This window comes from Sinocyclocheilus anshuiensis, unplaced genomic scaffold, assembly GCF_001515605.1.
Source record: "Sinocyclocheilus anshuiensis isolate Anshui unplaced genomic scaffold, SAMN03320099.WGS_v1.1 scaffold225, whole genome shotgun sequence".
Taxonomy (NCBI): Eukaryota; Metazoa; Chordata; class Actinopteri; order Cypriniformes; family Cyprinidae; genus Sinocyclocheilus; species Sinocyclocheilus anshuiensis.
The window spans coordinates 229130-251779 of NW_015539845.1; the positions used below are offsets into that span (position 1 = coordinate 229130).

General features: G+C 37.9%; 1 protein-coding gene across 7 annotated transcripts in view; it reads left to right on the forward strand.

The window, feature by feature from the left end:
- LOC107684534 (tax1-binding protein 1 homolog B) overlaps positions 1-22303 on the forward strand; it is a 38466-nt gene extending 16163 nt beyond the window's left edge. Inside the window, exons 3-18 of one of the 7 annotated variants that reach the window (XM_016480811.1) lie at positions 7183-7285; positions 7738-7928; positions 8049-8207; positions 9062-9210; positions 9480-9570; positions 10593-10778; positions 11820-12071; positions 12311-12469; positions 12592-12655; positions 12744-12859; positions 12934-13059; positions 17692-17778; positions 18448-18631; positions 19173-19324; positions 21085-21164; positions 21419-22303. In XM_016480811.1, coding sequence (XP_016336297.1) covers positions 7183-7285; positions 7738-7928; positions 8049-8207; positions 9062-9210; positions 9480-9570; positions 10593-10778; positions 11820-12071; positions 12311-12469; positions 12592-12655; positions 12744-12859; positions 12934-13059; positions 17692-17778; positions 18448-18631; positions 19173-19324; positions 21085-21164; positions 21419-21614 — 2295 coding nt within the window. In that variant the 3' untranslated portion in view covers positions 21615-22303. Of the gene's footprint in view, positions 1-7182; positions 7286-7737; positions 7929-8048; positions 8208-9061; positions 9211-9479; positions 9571-10592; positions 10779-11819; positions 12072-12310; positions 12470-12585; positions 12656-12743; positions 12860-12933; positions 13060-17691; positions 17779-18447; positions 18632-19172; positions 19325-21084; positions 21165-21418 lie in introns of all 7 variants that reach the window. The other 6 variants (XM_016480807.1, XM_016480808.1, XM_016480809.1 and 3 more) reach the window with 6 other exon arrangements.
- The last annotated feature ends 347 nt before the right edge of the window (positions 22304-22650 follow it).

Sequence of the window (22650 nt, forward strand, 5' to 3'; positions counted from 1 at the left end):
GTGAAAAAGCATAATAGGACCCCTTTAAATATTTCCTGCTGTAAAAGATTTTCAGAACCAGATTTCACTCTAGTCTGACTCAGAGAGAGACTACTTTTTTTGTAGGTATCATTTTAGAACGCATAACTGCTGCTGTTATATAGTGCAACCTAAATGTCCACTTGATGCACTAGATGCCAGTTCCAAAGTAGGCTATATAGACGGGTCACTTCTCTTGTCCCCACAAGCCATTAGAATGATCGCCTGCTGTGGTTTTTGAGGAAGATGTTTTTATGGAGAGCTCACTAGGAAATTAATCCTTTTAAACCTGAAGAAAATGGGTTGCAACTCCCTGAACTGATGGGGTATGCATGTCTTATTCATGTTATTCGGGAAAAACTGTGAATCATATCCAGGAAAATCTCCGTCACAACTGGTTCCCCTTCTAACAAGGTTTTCATCAAGTGAACATGAACATTTACTACCGGCTTGTATAACAGAACGCAGTTTGAGTATTTTGTGAAAGATCTTGGCAGTTTGCTTGGCAGAGAAAAAAAAAAAGATATAAAATATTACAACCTGCTTGTAGTTTGAAAATTCCACTATGTTGGCATAAAGCGGTGCGTCATGCTGGAGTGTAGTTGAACGCGAGTGTGGTCATGACGGTGAGCACGGGAATGAAATATGTGGGTTGGCAGGATAAGTGGGGTTTTTTGGCTCCATCTGCTTTCTGGAGTTCCCCAGCTACTGCTGGATGGGAGAACATAAAACAAACGGCATTTACAGCATTATGGATGTGGACTGTACGGCAAGAGGAAATAAAAGGAACATCTGACTGCTGTAGGTTAGTGGAAGGGGAGTTGAGTGTGGTCACTGTCAGGGTTTAGTGTCTGGGTTCGGATCCGACCAGATCAAAGTGGTGTTTTAGAACTTTTTACTTTGCATGGGATATAGTGAGTCTGATGAAGCTGTTTTACGGCCGGCTGTCAGGAGGGCTTCTGCTGCTCAGCAGCTCTGTCACATTGTGGCCAGTGTTCTTGATTAAAAGGGACAAACTTTCAAATTCTTGGAAGGTGGGTTTAAATCTCCATAGTCCTCAGACCAGAGTTGACTGAAGTCACCAGTTCTGTTCTGATTGACTTTGAGTTTGTAAGGTTCATGCCATTAAATCTTTCAAAGATATTTAAAGTCCCACGTAGTCTAAAATGTTATCCTTTAAAACTAATCTTTGATTATCAAAATTACATATTTAAATGTTTTTTCTTGTGAAAATAATTTTCTCATGCCTTAAAATAGCTTGAATGCAACTCTACACCCTTGCCTCATTTACTATACGCGGATCTATGAATACGCAAATTAGCCCAGCCTCCCCTCAGTCACACACCAGCCAGCCATGAGCCAGCGCCTCCTGATCTACTAACTGAACTGTAGTAAACGCGATGCAGTGGCAAGAGGAAATTTTGGTTTAATTAAGCCATATGTGTTTGAACCAGAAATATCACTGCTATGCTGATGACACTCAACTCTACCTCTCATTCCATCCGGATGTCTATTTTTTCTATTCTACCTACTTGTTTTTCTTTGCGTGTGTGTGTGTTTATGTGTGTGTATAATATATTTATATATACAGTGGTGTGAAAAAGTTTTTGACCCCTTCCTGTTTTTTTTAATTGTTTGCATATTTGTCACACTTAAAAGATTCAGATCATCAAACAAATTTTAATATTACAAGACCATGAAACTAATTTTAATATTACACAAAGATAACCCGAGTAAATACAAAGTGCAATTATTAAATTGCAATTTATTAAGGGAAAATAGCTGTCCAAACCTGCCTGGCACTACGTGTAAAAGTAATTGCCCCCTAAATCTAATAACTGGTTGTGCCACCCTTTGCAGCAACAACTGCAATCAAGCGTTTGCGATAAATGGCAATGAGTCTTTCACAGGAATTTTGGCCCACTCTTCTTTGCAGAATTGTTTTCGTTCAGCCACATTGGAGGGTTTTTGAGCATGAATGGACTGCTTAAGGTCATGCCACAGCATCTCAATCGGATTTAAGTCTGGACTTTGACTTGGCCACTCCAAAACCTTAACTTTGTTTTTCTTGAGGTTAGTTTTGACTGCTTTTATTGTCCTCATTTGTAAGTGGCGTTGCGACCTGCCGCTGCCAGGATTTGCGCTTGCTCTCTCTCCGTAAGCAAGGAGACTGATGGCTAACTTCGTGAGGTAACATTATCTGTTTGCGCTGGTTCGTACACAGATAATGACTGATAAAACTGTTTTTTGTTCAAGTAGTAAAAAAACAAGATATCCTTGAGAACAAAGTGGTATGTTGTGTTCAGTTACCTAGGTACCCAGGGCTGTATATTAATATGGATTTCCTGATCCAGTTCAATTCTGATTCACAAGCTGTAGAATTAATTGTATCCAATTTTTATTTTATTTGATTAAATTCAGAATAACTGAATAGACATTCAATTATGTCTATTTTGTTTACACGTGGAAAGACTTTATATCGATAGTAAAATATCTGGCTTTTAAGGGATAGTTTGCCCAAAAATTTATTAATTTACTCTCCCTCTACTTGTTCCAAACCTGTATGCCTGTAGTTTCTTTCTTCTGCTGAACACAAAAGAAGATTTTTTGAAGAATGTTGGTATCCAAACAGTTGACGGTAGCTATTGACTTCCATAGTATTTTTTTTCTTCCATACTATGGAAATCAATGGCTACCAGCAACTGTTTGGTTACCAACATTCTTTAAAAAATTCTTCTTTTGTTGTTCAACAGACAAAATAAATTCATACAGGTTTGGAACAACTTGAGGGTGATTAAATGATGACGATTTGTAATTTTTTGGGTCAACTATCGCTTTAAGAGGCTTTGAGTTTACCTGGGAAGCTAGCTCCTACTTCTGAGTTGGGCAATCGTTATTATTATATGTTATGTAGGAAAAATAATACAAAAATATTCGATCATGATTATTACGTTACTTATTTATGCATGGTATCTTATAAAAAACATTTATTTTGCATAAAGAAACTGTGAAAGGTTAGTGATTAATTTACATCTTAATTTGTTGTTTATAAGCTCATTCATAAGTAGTATTATTGAAGTATGGCACAGAAAATGAAGAGAATTCTTATTTTTTGACATTTATGTACTCGAAACTCATAAATCTGGTATTTCCAACTTCACTTGAAGGCCGCATTATATATCTTCTGAGAAAATAGATGCAATTCACAAAGTTAAACTCCCTCATTACATAGAGGAATGGCAGTTGGTTCTTGAGTAAAATGGTTCTACATAATTGTTCTTACTGCCCAATTGCAATCTTTGTTTATGTTCTGAATTATGATGGACCTTACATCGTTATCTAGTCTGTCATACAGTTGGATCGCAGTATCTTCGTATACCCTGAAGGGAAGGCATGTTCCTCCAAACAGAGTTGACTGACAGACGTGCATTTGTCTGCACCCAAATACACAGAATAACCTCTGGCAATGAAGGGCACATGATCATAAATCTCAACATGGCTCTGTCTGTGTTGACAGACAAAAGGCAGCCGCGCCAAACACCAGAAAATTGCAAGACCTGTTCCATGAGTCACTTGCCTGGAGCATCAGGTAGTCGCAAGGCTATTATTGCCACCTAGTGTTCAAGAGATTAACTTATCATACCTGAACACCAACTTTATGAAAGGAAAGCCTGGGTACATTTCTTGGAACCAGGAATTCTTAATATAGTGTAAATGTGATTTAAACAATGGAAAACTCCAAATATTTCCCCCTCTTAGTCACCATTATCTGAGCCATAGCACTGTCTGCCATGACTTAAGATGTCATTAGATGTGTAGGGATGTTTTAAAACATCTAAAGGAGAAATGCACTTAGCATCATTGAATTTGCCTTTTGCCTATTGCTTCTTGTTTGAGCAGGCATGCTGCCTGTGGCTCTCTTATGAAGTTGGAATGGTTACAGAGAGAGTCTAGTTGAAACACTTTGTCATGTTGGATTGTCAGAACATGCCATCAGACTCACTGCAGTGAAGGTGAACACTGCTTTATAATTATCCTGTCAGCGCAGTAGTTGTTCTCTGTACTGCATCCTGATATATAGACTCGCTGTACCCAATGCTGCATGTAGTTAGCACAGACAGAGTCATGGGCCAAGTCCGTGCGTCATTGCGATTCAGGGAATTAGGTACTTTCTCACAAACACTGGGATGCTCTGTTGTTCTCTGTAGAGTTTTATTCATTTATTCATTTGTTATGTGCTGTAGTTCCAGAAAGTGTTTGCACACTTAAAACAAACTTAAGATTGTAATTGCATTAGGTTGAAAATATTAAACCACATGGTGTCCATAAACAAATGTTTACTTAAAAAAAAAAAAAAAAAAAAAAAAAAAAAAAAAATATAATATAATATAATATAATATAATTAATATAATGTTTTATAGTATATTTGTTTTTGTAGTTATATTAAGTGTGATTACTAATAAAAATGACTTTTTTGCTGAAAGATTATTTTTATGTTTTTCTATTCTGTTTTCCCCCTGCCAAAATAGTTATCCAGTAAATTAAAGTAGGCTAATCATTCTTATTAATCAGTCTAATTATTATTATTTTTTAGTCTATATTTGTTTGTGCATTGTCCATTATTCTTAAATGCAGCTGGAGCTGCTCTCATCCTGACGGATCTAGTGTAGTTTCTCATGCCATTTTTATTCTCATCCATATTTTCTCCTTTTGGTTACCGTTTCCTCCGCAGACCTAAATGAGAGACACATAGGGGCTTAATTTTCGCCCTGCTTCACCCCAAACGTCTCTAATGAGTGGAGTTTGGTCCAGGCAGTAATGACGCTCCATATGGGCCATGCCTTTAATGGCTTCCTGCTCTTTACAGCTCCAGCACCTCGGGCAACTTTCTTGTACAGTAAGGGGATTTCTGCAACACTAATGTTATTGTGGACAGAGGACAGCTGTATGGTTTGAGCAAACAAGCCACACAACTTTCTAGCATGACTGAGGTGTAGTGAGTTTGCATTTTTTACTGTGTGTGTATCTGTGTGTTACTTCCAGGATACTATAGAGTTCCCACATAGATGCCGATAGCAGGTACTAGGCTTGCGCGTTTGCATGTTCATGAACACAGTCAGCCCGATGTGAGTCTGATTTTGTTTGACAGTTTTATGACAGAGGGCTGAAATTATAGATGTATTTTCTGTACTCCCCCTCATCAACCATCAGTTAACAACACATAAAATTCATATAATTACATCTTGGTTTCCATTCTGAAGTATGTATAAAATTTTCACCTATTTTCTTCTTCCTGTTAAGACTGAGTTGTAGCCGCGCTCCCTCAACCGAACATATTCACAAGGCTTTGGCGAGAAACACGTGGCAGGCAGGCTGAGTTTCACTTGCCCCCGTAAAACTCTGTCGAGTCCATGTTTTAATGCTCTCATCTTAAAGGCTTTCTACTAGGCCACATGGAGATGAGAAAAATGCACAGTGTGCCAAAGAATTTTGCAACATGATGTGAATCAGGCAATGGTCAAGACCACGACAGCCTGACGAAGCATTTACAGTTTTCCTATTAGTGTATGTGGGAGAATTCACATAAACACTTTATACTTTATAGCTTCAGATTTGCCAAAAGCTGCACCATTTATGTATGTATTTATTTATTTATTTGTATTTTTTATGCATTTTGATTTTAGAGGCATGTGAATAAAAGTTTTTTAATATATTGTTATAATATATAATGTTTTATTACAGTTTAATTATATAGCTTTCTTATACACTACCAGTCAAAAGTTTGGAGATTTTTAGTGCTTTTAAAATAAGTTTTTTACACTCACCAAGACTGCATTTATTTGATTTAAATTATATTTTAAAATGAAAAAAGGAAACGGTTATTTTAAATTGTAATAATATTCTACAATATTACTTTTTTACTGTATTTTTTTTTTATCAAATAAATTCAGCCTTGGTGAGTATAAAAGACTTTGACCAGAAGTGTATATAGTAAAATTACATATATGTGTTATGTTAAATGTTTATATGGATAGTGGTTATATTTATTTATTATAAAAGTACTAAATAAAAATGTATCTACTGTATATTTGATAATGTTTTTATCCAACTGGAAGATAACTAGAATTTTGGACTGGAGATTTTCTGGAGATTCTAGATTTTGCTTAAAACCGTATAGATGCATCTTAAACCACAGTTCTGTTGAATGCTTGATTCTAATTGGTTGACAGATTTTCAAAGGATATGGCTACTTTTAAATAACTACACAGCTATGAAGTGTTGCGAGTCTTGAACGTGTTACATTTTCATGCCAAATTATTTCAGTAATTTAAAAAGTGGCTTAAATTCTACCACAGCAAAAGAGCCACAAAAACACTAAACGACTAAACAAGCATAGAAATATGACAAACGATAGGATAAAAATGTCAAACAACTTTATTTCTGAAATGACTTTTAACGCTCTCTCTGTTTCTCTCTCTCTCTCACACACAGACACAGACACACACTCACACACACTCACACTCACACTCACACACACACACACACTCACACTCACACTCACACTCACACTCACACTCACACTCACACTCACACTCACACTCACACTCACACTCACACTCACACTCACACTCACACTCACACTCACACTCACACTCACACTCACACTCACACTCACACTCACACTCACACTCACACTCACACTCACACTCACACTCACACTCACACTCACACTCACACTCACACTCCACACTCACACTCACACTCACACTCACACATGCACAGAGACTCTCATGCACACACAGAACCTTATTTGCAGGATTTCCTCTCTACTTAATCACTGAAACAGTTTCGCTATTGAAATGTTACATTACTCATTACTCCAAAAATGGTGATCTTATCACCCCGATAGCTTGGGCTGTTTATAAGCAAGCAACAAAGTTGTACACAGAAGTGTTTTGGTAATGAAAACCTAAAGACGAGGTCATCGTGGACCTCCTATTTACTTGAATCTAAATTATTTTTGTGGCATCACCAAAGGCATTTCACATCTGCCCGCCATTGGTTGAGCCAATGTTAAGCATGGAAAGAGTATTTTAACATTTAAAAAAATGTTAGCTTTAAGTCAAATATGCTAACCTTTTAAAACATCTCTGTTTCTGACAGGTTGGCTGGAGCACCGCTCGTGACTACTACACGTTCCTGTGGTCACCTCTTCCAGACAACTACACTGAGGGAACCGCAGTCAACAGATCTGTGGTTTTCCAAGGTAAAATAAGGGGTTTCCAATGGGTTTCATGCAAGCATTTCTTCAATGAATGTCGTGCCAGAGAGAAGGCCCCTCAAAGGTGCGTTTAGGGCTTTTAATATGTAGTGACGGATGCAATAAAATAGGAAACACTGAGGCCTCCTATTAGAAGGTTGAAGTGTTGATGGGCCAGTTTTACTGGAGTGGTTCAGGTCACATACTGGAATCTTTGTGAGGGATTATAGGGTTTCTGTGGCATGAGTCCGGATTCCTCATGGCAATTAAGAAAATATACCATTAAATAAAATGGACATGAGTCTGTCATAAAGCTGCTGTGGAACAGTAAAGTTATGATGTAAATGATGGACTGGCGGAAACCTATGGGAAAGACAAATGAGTTTAGTGTAATACATTCCATGAACTGCCCTAACGATAGGATTGTTCTCTCTGCTTGATTCTGGGGTATTTTGCAGGTTACTATGTTCCAAATGACGACGGTGAGTTCTACCAGTTTTGCTATGTCACACATAAGGGAGAGATCCGTGGGGCCAGCACTCCATTCCAGTTCCGTGCCAGCAGCCCCACAGAGGAGGAACTGCTGACAATGGAGGATGAAGGAGGATCTGATATCCTGGTGGTCACCACCAAGGCCAGTTACCTGGAGGTGAGGAGATTTTTTTTTTTCTGTTACTACTGAACTCAAGATTTCTTGAACTATAGTTGAACTATAGACATCTTGTCAGTTTTCACATGCCAGGATTGTCACTTTCGGTTCTTTTTCCAGCAAAAGATGGAACAAATTCAACAGGAAAAGAAAGAGCTCTTGGAAAACCTGGACCTACTTCAGAAAGAGAGGGATGAACTGATTGATGAGAAGGACAGACTACAGAAAGAATATGAGCAGGAGCGAGAGAGCAGTGCTCAGCTCAGGAAAGATGTGCAGGTGAGATGGGACAGAGAGAAAAAAATGTCACGAGTTAAAAAAAGGATTATTTTTTTTTCCCAGATTTTTTTAATTGTCCCGATTTGACCTCATAATATTTTAGAAATATATTGGAAATAGAAATGATTTTTCACATTGTATTGAATGGGTAAAAGACATGATGTTTCTATATATTTACATTATTTTGTCCTCTCAGATACGATGTAAAAAAATATATATATTTTAGATGTCTTAAACAATTTACATCTAAGTTCACAGTGATGTTTCTATATATTTACATTATTTTGTCCTCTCAGATACGATGTAAAAAAAAATATATATTTTAGATGTCTTAAACAATTTACATCTAAGTTCACAGGCTGTCAGCATCCCCTAGTGAGAGTCTCTCTTCAGACTCTTTACATAAAAAAAATACATAAAATATAATAATAATAATTTACAATAGACATGACAATCATTAACATCATTGCCATTTGTTGCTTTTAACTGGCAATTTTCATAAAGTATAAATGTATCAGCTCTGAGGCAAAGCTGGTTTAAAGATGAAAACAAACACACCCATTTCTGGCTGTTAATTTTATGACCACACTTTTATATATTGTTTTATGTGCTGCTAAAATAATTCCAAAAAAATTCTGCTCATGAAGTGGTACTGCAGAAGAGCCTGAAGTGGGATTTGGAGACCTGCTTTCCCATTAGTCATGTTTGCAGATTCTCCGAGACCACACTCAAGCATAACTCTAGAGCCAACAGTCTATTCTGCAATAACTCCAGTCCTGTCTGCAGCAGCTGGGAAGACAACATGCTTATGACCGAGGGAATTTGCTCTCTTATCTGTTTACGTGTGTGCACAGGAGTTGCAGCTGTCTGCCCAGAGCTTGCAGGAGGAGAGAGAGGAGGTGAAGAGGAGAATGGAGGAGAGTACGGCACGACTGTTGCAGTTAGAGGAGGATCTGATCGGAGTCACACAGAAAGGCCTGCAGAAGGAGACTGAACTAGACGGGTGTGATTTCCTGCCTTATTGATGTAGCCACAAACAGTCAAACAGTCAACCGATGTTTTTACATTTTAGTCTTGCCTCAAAGTACCTGGACTTTTGACATCCCTGTAACAAAGCATGTGACTGTTTTACATATCTTTAGATAGGATCAGACATATTAATATCTTTAGAAGATTCACTTTGAGAACTTTGACGAGAGAAGAGTTTCTTTAGCATATTCTAGATACGGTCCTTGTGTGGCTGAATGATTGATAATGGCTCTGATTTGACAGCCTGAAGGATCGAGTGAAGAAGTTAACCCTGGAGAAAGAGGCTCTTGAGTGTCAGCTGAAGAATGAGAAAGATGAGAAGGAGCTCTATAAGGTAATGCCACTCGCTCACTCCCTCACAACTTGGAAGCAAGAAGTTCTTTGATTTAAAGCAGTGTGTTTTATTTATGAGATATAACCACTGACTCAAGTGTAACCGGTCTGTGATACACAGCTACATTCAAATGTTGAATAACCAGATTCTTTTACATTTATTTTTGTATTTTATATTTTATATATTTACTTTTTTAGTTGAATTTATAATTTTAGTAATAAATTAATACATTAATTCATGTAATTAATTATAATAATATATTAAACAGGTTTAATTTGTGCTTTACACAAAAGCTAAGAAAAAGTGCTTTTATTGTGTTTTGAATACTTGTGTGTGGAAACTTATTTATACTTAGTCTGTATGTTTTGGTTTAATATTTGGACTTTTGATAAATAAAACGGACACATGCCCATTCCTAAATATAATTGCTTGGTATTTTTATACAATGCTTATATTAATATAAAATATATTTAATTGACCTAAAACCAACAAACAGACATTTTTGAGCTGTTGTTTTGAAAAAAAAAAAAAAAGCGTATGTATTTATCTATAGAGAAGTGGAATACAGACCCTCAGTTCTTCTTTTCCTAATTGCTCTGGCTTGCACTTTGTAATTCTCACTCTCCATCACTCACTTTGTCTCACCCTCTATCCCTACTTTCTTGTGGCGGACACAGGAACTGGGCATTAACGCTGGGCTGTAGCCACGGAAACACAGGCAGCCCTCACTTCACAGCAGCTGCCTTGAGGCAGAAAAAAGAGAAGGGTGGGAGTAGAGCAGAGTTGCTGCTCTCTTACTGCTGCGTTATAATTAGGTTTAGCTTGCATACTTCCTCACCATGCGGAAATACACCTCATTGTAGAGATTGTGTGGATAATTGGGAGCTCGTCCAGGATCTGGACTAGCTTTGTTACACTGCTAGTTTTATGTGCCATGTGCCCAGGTTATTGCACAGCAGATGTGCAAAGAGAAACTCAAACAGTCTATTTGAATCAAGTATCTGTGTGTGTGTTTGGCACAGATTCACCTGAAGAACCGTGAGCTTGAGAACACTAAGCTGAGTGCTGAGCTGCAGATGCTGAAATCTGTGGATGTGAATAAGGAGAACACCATTGCTCAGCTGAAGGAGGAGCTCACTAGAGTCAAATCCTGCCTGGTAGAGAAAGAAAAACAGCACCGCCAGCTACTGGCCAATAGTTCACCTTCGGTACACACACAAAAGCTTCTACTTAACCTACATTTCATATAGAGTGCTGCAGGAATGAATCCTAAAACCCAGAAATGAGTTACCATTTTTCCACTTCCCATTCCTTCATTCCAGAGTCAATGTTTTGTTTTTGTTACAGCTTTTTTTTTATTGGGTTTTTGATTAGATGTCTGAAATAAAGTCTGTGGTTAACACAAGCTCGAAAGATATTTTCAAATTTAATTCTATGACAAAATACATTAGTAACACCCGACTCTGTTATGTTTTAATGCTTTTACTTGTATATTGTAAATAGGCAAAATTTTGCTAATTGGCTAAACGAGACTACAGAGGTTGTTGGGGACATTAAATGCCAACACACCAAACAGGGAAACTCATATACTCACTAATCCACTTTTAAAGCCTTGCTGTGTTTATATTCACACTCTATTTAAACTATTACAACTTTACAACTCTTCAACTTGTCAATTTTAAGTAAAGATTGAAAGAGCTGTCGTTGAATGGAGTAGTTTGTTTACTTTAGTTTTACTTCTGACAGTTGTATGTAGGCTTAAACATTCAGAAAAGTTATGTTCATTTGTGAATATTATCTTCATGAACAAAACATGTAAGAGTCTTAAACTTTTGTTGGTCATAGAGCTTGTTTTCTGCAATAATCCAATAGCCAATGGAAATATCCTCAGTGGCTTTTTGTCGAGGGGTGATGCTAACTTACGTGTTGGCCCACAACATTACATCCTCCCTACAGCACTCTATATTGGGATATTGCTTAGTTAAAAACAATGTTATGGTCGGAGCTGTGGGCTAGTGGTTAACACATTGAGCTATGATCCTTGATCACGTTTTCCCCTCTTGATAATTTCCTGTATGTATGTATCAATAAAAGTGTCCAAAAGGCCAACGTTCAGAAAGCATATCAGTATGGTAAACGGTCGAAGCTTGAATTTTTTGCCGTTGGTTTCATTCGCAGAAGATATACGGAAATGTGTGCATATTTGCGTATGTTTGTATTCTTATGAGTGTTACTTTTGTGGTTGTCAGGGGGAAAGTAAGGCTCTTAGGGAGCAGCTCAGGCAGAAAGAGGAGCAGTTACAGGCAACCCAGCAGCAGGCAAATATGCTAAAAGCTGAGCTGCGCGACTCCTCCAACACTCGTGACAAAACCATGGCTGACTTATATCGTATTCGCCTGGAGGCAGAGTCTTTCAAAATGGGACAGATGGAGGCCCAGGCTGAGTATAGCCGCCTGGAAAAGCAGCTGGAAGAGATGAAAAATTCAACCCAGCAGGAGGCGGTAAAGAGATGCCCACCTGTATGACTTAGCCATGATTACACTTTAAATAAACACCTGAATCCAGTATGCCTTAGTCACAAATGCCCATAGTTTTCTGAAAGTAAGCCTGGTCTATTACCCAGATTGCACACTGTGTTTACCACTTATAATGTTGTAACTAAAGAATCTTCTGAACTGTTCTCTATTTGTCATCGTTTAACTGCAAACCATTATAACTAACTAATCTCTCTTTCCCTCAGCAGTGTAAAGAGTCCGATGGGTTTGCTGTTGCCGAACTGCAGAGAGAAGTTGAAGATTTACGGCTCAGGCTGCAGATGGCTGCTGAACACTATAAAGACAAATATAAGGAATGCCAGAAGCTCCAGAAACAAGTGGCCAAGCTCACTGAACAGCAAGGAGTGAGTAAACCCTCAATTTGCAGTTATATAGCTATACCACCTGCAGAGTCTTGTATTTTGAGTTTTTAGCTGTTTGTTAGGTTTTAGACTCAGCCAACCTTTGTGTTTTGTCTCAGGTGAAGAGAAGTCCAGGGTCTGAACCAGCAGCTGGTCCTTTATCTGCCAGTCCAGAGGCATCTGCACCAGGTAAGTTCATAGTAAGCAACACAAACTACAACTTCAGTGTTTAGGACATTGTATAGACATGCTGTTGTGTTCTCTGGATTGCTAACAGGAAGCCCAGGTACTTCAGATGCTGTGCTAGATGCCATCATTCAGGGCAAGCTGAAAAGCGCAAGCAAGGAGCCAGACAAAAATGACAAATACAGGAAATGCAAACAGATGCTTAATGTGAGTTTTCTTTTCTCTCACTGACATACTGGATGTGCTTGATATACTAAAGTACTTGGCATATTCCTCTGCAGGAGGAACGAGAGCGCTGCAGCATGATAACCGATGAGCTCACAAAGATGGAGGTGAAGCTAAGAGAGCAGAAGAAAACCAATGAGGGCCTGCGAATGCAGCTGGCTTCTGAGGAAGATCGCTACAAGGTCAGCGTCACCTGCTGGTCCAGAGTTTAAACTAAAACTTAATTCGGTACTATACTAGAGGACATTTGGGATTGACAAGCTACTATGTTATACAAAAACACAGATAACATTAAGACGGGCAGCATGAATGAGGGACACAATAAATGACAGATGACAACTTGGTGACCACTGTTCACTCAGATTCCATCAGGTCATTTACTGTTGTTGGGCAAATTTTCATGGGTGAAATCTAGTCATTTCAATAGGAATCCATGCAATCAGAAATTTCATTTGAGGGTGAAAGGTTTCCTTATGCAGATTTCACAACGGGTTGAAGTTGGTCACGTGGATTCACTGTTAGTTTGATTCACTGTTTGAAAGTGATATCATTCATCGCTACACTATTGACAGTAGACCATGAACCTTTTTGCCTAATGAAATTTCACTGAAATTCTGCCAATATGACCACATTTTTAGGCTCACAGCAATCCAAAAAGAGCTCAAGCTAGTAGAGTTTTTCGTACACAAAAGCTGGTTTCGACTGCACCTCAAGACTGCTTTGTTTCTTATAGCTATTATCATTATAGCTAGCTTTAAATTCAACATGAAATCAATATTTCATGCGCTAATTTTCATTAATCGGATTGAATCCAATCCGATTTCAGATTCTGAAAGTTCTGTTTCTAAATATATGTATCTTAAACGTTGCAGTCCGATTCACATATTCATTTACATGTGCATTACATGTATTCTGAACAAAACTTGCACATGCACAGTTCCCAGCAATGTTCAGAACCGGAGAAATACATGATAATGTCACCAGAACTACAGCGAGTATAATTGCCATTTTTGCCTTGACGACTTATCTAAGAAGAAAGCTAACATATGTCAGAAGAGGTTTTTTTAGCAAATAAGTAGTAAATATTCTCCTCCACTGAACAGTTCTTAAGATGTGAAATGTAAATACACGTGGTCATGTAAATACGTTAAACTGTTTATGACCTTACGCTGATAAAGGAAAATAATTTAAGCATAAACCTATCCACAGAGCTAGATATTTGCCCATTACCCCGATTTTGCCTGACATGTAAACACCTTACCTGCATTCCATTGGTTTATTGAAGTGCACATGTCTAATATGTGACAGGATAGTGTCCTTACGGCAGATTATTGGGGATTTAAAGGGGTCATATGATGCTGCTAAAAAGAACATTATTTTGTGTATTTGGTGTAATGACAGGCACAGTGAGTATTTCGTGGTAGGGGAGGAGGAAATATATCACAAATGCTGACTCTTTCTTGACCCAAGAAAAATATGTTCTCATCTCGTGGTATGTGAGTGAATGAGTTTCCTGCTGACATTTTGGAATACTCTGGGGTTTTTAACGCTTTTACTATTACAACTCGCATAACAAATGGAATACTCTGAGTGGAATACATGGATGCTTACATTTTGAAATAGATTTTTAAAGGGGTCATGAATTGAGAAAATTAATTTTTCTCAGTCATTGTTCTATAAAAACATTGTGTGAGTTTCAGAGCTCAAAACTTCCTTGTTAGTCTAAAAACTGCTTTTATTGAAACCAAGATCAGAAAACAACTCGTTTCAGATTTGGTCACATTATGATGTCATAGTGCGATGAAAGCCTGCCTCTGTAGAATCGGATCAACGCCTACTTCTACATCATTGTGACTTTGGCCCCACCCACTGGAGCGTTATTGAGACGAGAAGGAGAGAAGACCAATCCAGGATCACATAATTTATTTCTAAAATCAGAGGGAAATGATAGGTGAATAACAAAGGTGTAGAAGCATCTAACCCTGATTGTAAGCCTAAAACGTACATTTCTTGAAAACGTATCCCTCAATTCTGATTGGTTGATTGGAATGTTGTTCAAGGATGTTGTTCAGAATCAGAATCAGAATGAGCTTTATTGCCAGGTATGTTTACACATACGAGGAATTTGTTTTCGTGACAGAAGCTTCCACAGTATTTGTCCGGGAGAGCAGAAGGAGTTCGTCCGTTTTGTTGGGTAGAGGTGGAGTGGAGGTTCGCAAGATGGATGCTAGGCAACGGTGTCCTGAATCCGCACTGCCTGAGCTTCACGAGCGCGCCGGCTCGCTTCCCTCATCTGCGCGTCCTGAAGCGTCTGAACAGCGCCGCTGCTCCCCCGACTATAATGTCCAGCAAAACATCAGAATAATCGAAAAACGGTGAAATATCGGGTGGTGTGTACTGCCGAATGTTCAGCAATTCGTCTCTGGTGAAACTGATTGCAGGGATATAACTAAAGACAGGACAAACTAACAAAAACATAAAAACAACTGCGGAGCATGCCACGGAGGCAGCCATCACCGTCGGGGCCATCTCACAACCAGAAACATGTTGTACTTGGTGAAATCACGTTCACCCTGTTATCGGCTACAATGCTCATTGCTGCAACATTTCATGCGATGGGAGTAGATCTAAATGTAATGCTATAATCAACACTCTCCATGATTAGTTAATCTCAACAGCTGTAATAGTAAAAACGTAGTAATAGTTTTCAAGAGAGCTCCACATGTAATACTTATTTCATATGCAAGATGTTAGCCAATCATAGCAACGGGCTTTTCCATTGACGTGAAGACACACCCCTTCCACCAGAGCATTGAAATCAGAGGGCTTAAATCAGAGTAGAAAATTTCCTTTTATTTCTAAATTATTACCATTTTTGATGTAAAAATCATACTAACATCAAATAATTAAAAATGCAGTTCATGACCCCTTTAGGAAAGTCTTGTAAAAACTGTTTACTGCCATTTCAAACCGGTAAAACAGATTATTTCAATAAACTGATTTTTTGTTAGTTATCAGTAAATTGTTGTGCATGTAAACATGATCAAAGACTTTCTGTTATAACAGGGGTCGCATTTACTTTTTATCACAGTAGTTTCTTTCTATTATAGCACTTAGCTAAAGCGACATTCAATGGCTAAGATCTGGGACTCAACAAAGGGAAGCTGTGCTGTGTTTTTTCTCTTTGATACGTTTTGAACAATATGACTCAGATCAGAGGGAAATGTGATCACAGATAAGCAGACCTTCAGATGTTCTGATAAGAGATCCAGGACGACCTTAGTACCGTTTTCTCCTCCACACTGTTTATGGCTGCACTGAGTCAAGCCCGATATCATTGCATTAGCACAGATACACTGACAGTGCTGGTTTATGAGCGTGTCACTGAGGAGACTGACTTTTACTGCTGTTTACATGAGACATGGAGACAGTGGAGGAAGGACAGTTGGGAGTCCTGGGATCAAGACAGGATAATGCATCTGCTGGCTGCCTCCCTACACAGCAGGAGACAGAGCGAGGGACTCAGTTCTGTTTAAATAGTAAGGTCATGTGCAGATCAGTGGTAGTCTTCAGGCTAAGTTTATGGTTTCTCTGCGTGACTCATGTGGAGCCATGCAAAGGCAGATGTAAATGAGTGGTAAAGAAGACATCTTGTGTTTAACATGGAGATCTTTTTTTTTTTTTTACTAGCAAATAAGTACTTAATTAAAATCCCAAGCATATCAGTTGCAATTATTTTATTTCTCACATTTTTAGTAAATCAATCTCATTATTACATGACTCTGGAATACTTAACTCTGATTGGTCAGTCATGCTTAATTCTGATTGGTTAGTCATGCAGGCAGATATTTTTTATATAATAAACTGTATAAAACTGTATAGTTGACCATTGTGCCAGGCTACCAGTTTATTTATTTATTTTTTCTTGTGGAACTCAACATTTTTTATTTTTTTATTTCAGGTTACTGAACAGTCAGCCAGTCATTATTGCATTATTTTATTTAAATGTTTTTGAAATTTTTAAATATTTAAATATTTAATTATTTTTCAAATATTGATATTTATTTTTTGAATTAAATAACTAAAGCATTTAAATTGATTTAAGGCAATTGATGTAAGTAAATAGTATTTTTTTTTTTATTTCTTATTTCTCACATTTTTAGTAAATCAATCTCATTATTACATGACTCTGGAATACTTAACTCTGATTGGTCAGTCATGCTTAATTCTGATTGGTTAGTCATGCAGGCAGATATTTTTTATATAATAAACTGTATAAAACTGTATAGTTGACCATTGTGCCAGGCTACCAGTTTATTTATTTATTTTTTCTTGTGGAACTCAACATTTTTTATTTTTTTATTTCAGGTTACTGAACAGTCAGCCAGTCATTATTGCATTATTTTATTTAAATGTTTTTGAAATTTTTAAATATTTAAATATTTAATTATTTTTCAAATATTGATATTTATTTTTTGAATTAAATAACTAAAGCATTTAAATTGATTTAAGGCAATTGATGTAAGTAAATAGTATTTTTTTTTTTTATTTCTTGTAAAGTTATCCATTTGAACTGTTTGCAAAATACATATTTATTTTAAAATATGCACACACTCACTAATGCACACATCACACTCGATTACGATTTATATTAATCAGTTTAATATATTTTTTTATATCAATATATCTGCCTGTACATTATTTTTCACATATTAACCAATTATTCTCATTCTGGAGTTAAGTTGTTTCACTTTTCATTTTAAATAATGCTTTTAGCAGATAATCTTGGTAACGACTTTGTTTTCTGATTCCAGAGCCAGGTGGCAGAGAAGGGCCGAGAACTCAAGGAGCTGAAGGACAGTCTTTTTGCATTGACCAAAGAAAAAGAGAAGCTAGAGAGGGTGCGTGCTTTCGTTTTCGTTTTCCGCAGGCCTCTGCCAATCTAAAAATGCAGTTGCTTTTCTTGCTTGTTGTTTCATTCTCAGGATCTGGTTTGGGTTTAACATATCTCTCTAATTGGGCCAGCAGTGCAAGTGAGTCCTTAATTTTCCATTCAATTACCCTGGACCACAGAGAGGGACGCGTAGTCGAGGTACAACACAAAACTCGACGCTCAAGAAGCAAAATGACCCAATTTGAGGTTCAGACTAAATTAAATCGGCGTCTGCCGAAGACTTCAATAAAAGGCAGAGCTCTGCCTCCCTTTGAACAGACAGAGGAGTTTTAATGAAGGGCCTAATTAAACTGTTTGCGCGAGGGTGACGAGTTACTCTACCCTGCTGCCTCTGCTCGCTGTGGTGAGTGATGTATTGTCTGGACGCAAAGATAGAGGGAAGGATGAAGACAAGGATGGCAAAATGGGACCTGACTGTATTGTCAATACATCATAGCTGGCCATAAATTACCATTTGCTTTCCGTTTTGTCTCCTTTGGGCCAATTTCACCCAGTTTAGCTTTTAATTGGCATTTTTACATTTAGGTTTCGATTGAAATGTGTGGATCAGGTAATTAGCTATTGATTTTCAGCAACTGACAACTTGACAGCCGTTGTATTTCCTGTGCCCCATCAGGAGTTGCAAAGGAGTGTCAGCAGGGAAGAAGAACATGAAAACAAAGAGGGCAATGTGGATGTGCAGTCAGTTTTCTTGCAGTACCCGATGCCGTACCCTCAAGACGACCCATCTCCTCTGCTGGTGCCCCAGCGCCCCACTGATCTCATGTTTGGGAACCCTTACTCTTCTACTGATTCAAGGGGTATCTATGCTGCTAATTCACCATTCATTTCAATTGTTCATTCTAAAAAAGGAATCAAATTTATGAACAAAGGAAGAAATGTCAATAAGTGCACCACAGAATACAACTATGGTTACAGTTACCATTGTTCTAAGATTTTTCATGGGCAAAATCCAGTCATTTCAATTGGAACTCATGCAATTGGGATTTTTGCATGAGGTCGAAAGATTCAAAGTTCAAGTTGACCTGAAATTTTGCTAATGTGACTGTGCCTTAAAACGTGTGTATTTTGCCAATAATTTTAATTATTTTAAATAGAATTTTTAATGACAAAACATTTTGCATTGCTGTTTCTTAAAAATAAATGCCTTGGTTTGATATTTTGTATCTAATATTATCACTGTAAAACATGTTCAACTTTGTGACTTAAGGCTCCAAACACTTTTTAGGTTACTGTGCATGTGCTCCTTGATTGCTCCTGCTCATATCTATTTGAGCTACAGGGTTTTCTTGAGGTATAAATCCAGGTATTAAGTCATTAAAGGGTTTCCTTTCCTGACAGATGGAGCCGATGGAGAGTTCTCTGATGACCAGATGCCCCGACTGCCCCCAGTTGGGCCTCCATCCTGGGACAGCAATGTAGTGTGCATACAGCCCGCCCGGAACCTCAGTCGCCCCGATGGACTGGAGGAACCAGAGGAGCCGCAGAGCACTGTGAGTTCATTACGGCTGCCTCCACGTTCAGCTGTTAGAAGTGATATAGAGGTGGGATTAAGGTTTTAATCAAGTCAGAACTGCAGATGGACTTAAACTCTTCCCAAATCTCTGTCTTTCTTTTATCTGGCCTTCTCTTTCTGCTGTGCTGGCCTCCGGCAGGGCTTAGCTAAGCAGGCATTATTAAAGCCCTGCTAACCCAGAGCAGTCATTAAGGAAGCGCTCACGCTCACAACCAATAGAGCTTGTTAGCCTTGCCTGGATAACGGTGGATTTACCAAACTAAACATGGAAGAGCTTCGGTCAGTTTGCGTAACACAGTCACTTTTTATCTTAAGTGGCCTGTTCGCATCATTTTTGATGTGACTGAAGTATATAGAAGTATACACAAATAATTTTATGTACCAGAACTATTTGCCAAGTATGATTGCAAATTTAAGTCCTTCTCTAAAAATTCATACCTGAATGAATTGAAACTTTTCTTGCCAGAAATTCAGACTATGTACATTGATGATCTGCTAAATTTGCTAAAACGTGAAATATACAACAGAGCACACTGTGCTGAGTGTTGAAACCCATAATGCAGTGCTCTCAAATTATACTTCCATTTCAAGATGTGTTGAATGAACCATAAGTAAGATCAACCCCAAAAATGAATGAAATGGAAGAGTTTAAAATGTTTTGTATGCAGGGTTAATGTGCAAAATAACTGACTTTCATTGTATGTATATATAAAAAATAAAAATGTCATTTTGGTTGAACAATCTTAACTTTTTTTTTTTCTTCACAAAAGCTGCTTAAAATCGAAACATACCATAACAGCATAATCATATTTAAGCCATGTAACAACAATGTATCATACTGCTGAAATATTTTTTAAAAATGGAAGCTAGTATATACTATGCAGTATGCTAATATTCCATTCCCAAAATAGTATCTCTCACAATCCTGAGTAATTCTTAAAACTCGCCGCTTAACCACTGTAGTGCAGGATGCATCGTTGGAGAAATTAAGTAGCTATTCATGACTGCTTCAAGATAGTAATTCATGTCAGATTATTATAGTTCATTTACATGAACAACACAAAGTATGCATCTAACAGTATGTATTTGGTGCACACTTTAATCCTGTATACACGTGGTTCATTTGAGAATATTCAGCAGCTTTCTCTACAAGCGTCATTTCTCCGAGATGCTGCTGTAACAGCATTTTTCTTTATTTGATATTTGATTCATTACTGGTTCCCTCTTACGTCATACTCTGTGGTTCCCTTATTAATTTTCACACATTCTCGCGCTTCAAAACGGCGCTGATTGATGACATGCTATACTGTGTAGACTGAAATGTAAATATATTTAAATGGAATGAAAGATATAGTGTGCTCCATGTTAGCTTGCTTATTGTTCCCATGATCATGATCTATATGTCATACTAACAAGAAAATATGCTGTAATTCCAACCACACACGCTTGTGGAGCTGTTTTGCAAATATTTGTTGAAACTGTTTTCCGAAAACAGCGTATTCTATGTTGGTAACGATAGAACTTGTGATCATAATTGGCTAACGATGCTTTTTAGAAACGCACCCCAGATCATTGGCCAATATGCTATGACTTCCTCCTACATAATTGCATATGCTTATCATATTTTGCCGCACCAACAGGATTTCTTGCAGTATTAATCATTCACAGTGAATTGTCTAATACAGGTTTTTCGTTGGTTTTTGCTGAAAGGAAATGTTTTTTTTCTTCTCTCCCCAGCAAACCAATGATCAGCCTACAGCCACTGACCCCGCAGAGTTCCTCAATGATGGACAGATGCCATTCTGCTTTGAAGCCAGGTAAGAACGCACACAAACAAGAACCTCGCGGCTGTTACCTATCATGTGGTTGAGCTTCGTTGTGGTGCGAGTATGTGCATTAGCTCAACGGCCAACCCACATCGCCTTCACACAGATGCTGTTTTACTGCCGTTTACTCTCCTGTTGTTCCAGCACCAGCTCATTCACACACCTTACCACACTTACACTCTTATTTATCCTCGTTCAGTCTTTGTTTTTGGTATTTTTAATAGAGTTTAATTTCTGTCTCACAGTGGGGAGCAGAAGCGATGTCCGCTGTGTGAAGTGATCTTCCCTCCTCATTACGACCAGTCAAAGTTTGAGGAGCACGTGGAGAGCCACTGGAAGAACTGCCCCATGTGCAGTGAACAGTTCCCTCTCGACTGCGACCAGCAGCTCTTCGAGAAGCACGTCCTCACCCACTTCGACAGTAACATGCTCAACTTCTAGTCGAGAAAATGAATACTTGCCTCCACATTCTGCTCATTTGTGTTACAGTTAACAGCCACTTAGCATGTTTAGCTTTGAGCATTCATCTGTAGAGAACTGATTCTTTATTTAACACAATCAAGGCAAGTACTGTTAATGAATTCCAAATGACTGAACGATGGATTTGGATGACATTTTAGGGTCTTTATTTAAGTCCATTTTAGTTGGGGATTATTTCTGTCGATAGGACTGTTTATTCTAGTTCACTTTAACGCTTCTCATATCAAAGTTAGCACTTGAGATTACTTTAAGAAGACTGAGCAAATGTCATATTAAACCATTCTGTTGAGAACCATCCCCAGGTTCGATAGTTTGAGTCAGGTATCGTCTACTATAGTCTGTGCAGGCAGAGCACAGCTTTTTCTGTCGGGCCGTGTATGTGACCAGCTAAGAGGGTGATTCTATATTCTAAAATTATTTGAGAATAAGCTTTTAAAGATTAACCTTGATAATCAAGTTATTTGAGTTAGTGTTTTTCCTTTATCTATTTAAATCACTTATTTTAATTGAGTTGCATGCTCACGTTTCCTGTGCACTGAAATCACAAACCTCTTTTTTTGTTCCATTTTCTTAGTTAAATACTGTCTCTTTCTGTGTGAGTGTGTCTTATATACTTGATCTAAACCAATAAAGATTTCACTGAAGCAATATTTATGCTGGTCATACTGAGTTGATAAAATTTGAAAACATATGATGCGATTTCAGTTTTTCCTTTCTCTTTGGAGTGTTACAAGCTCTTGGTGCATAAAGAAGATCTGTAATGTTGCAAAGACTAAAGTCTCAAATCCAAAGAGATATTCTTTATAAAAGTTAAGACTTGTCCATGCCCTCCTAAAACGCCTCGTTTAAACACGCCCCCACATGTCTACGTCACTGTGTGGGAAGATTTGCATAACGCCGCCCAAATGTTCACGCAAAGAAAGAAGGCGTAACTTTTATTCTCGCTGTAGTATTGTTGCCGCCGCCGCCATGTTGTGGATATGCTGTGTGTTTCATT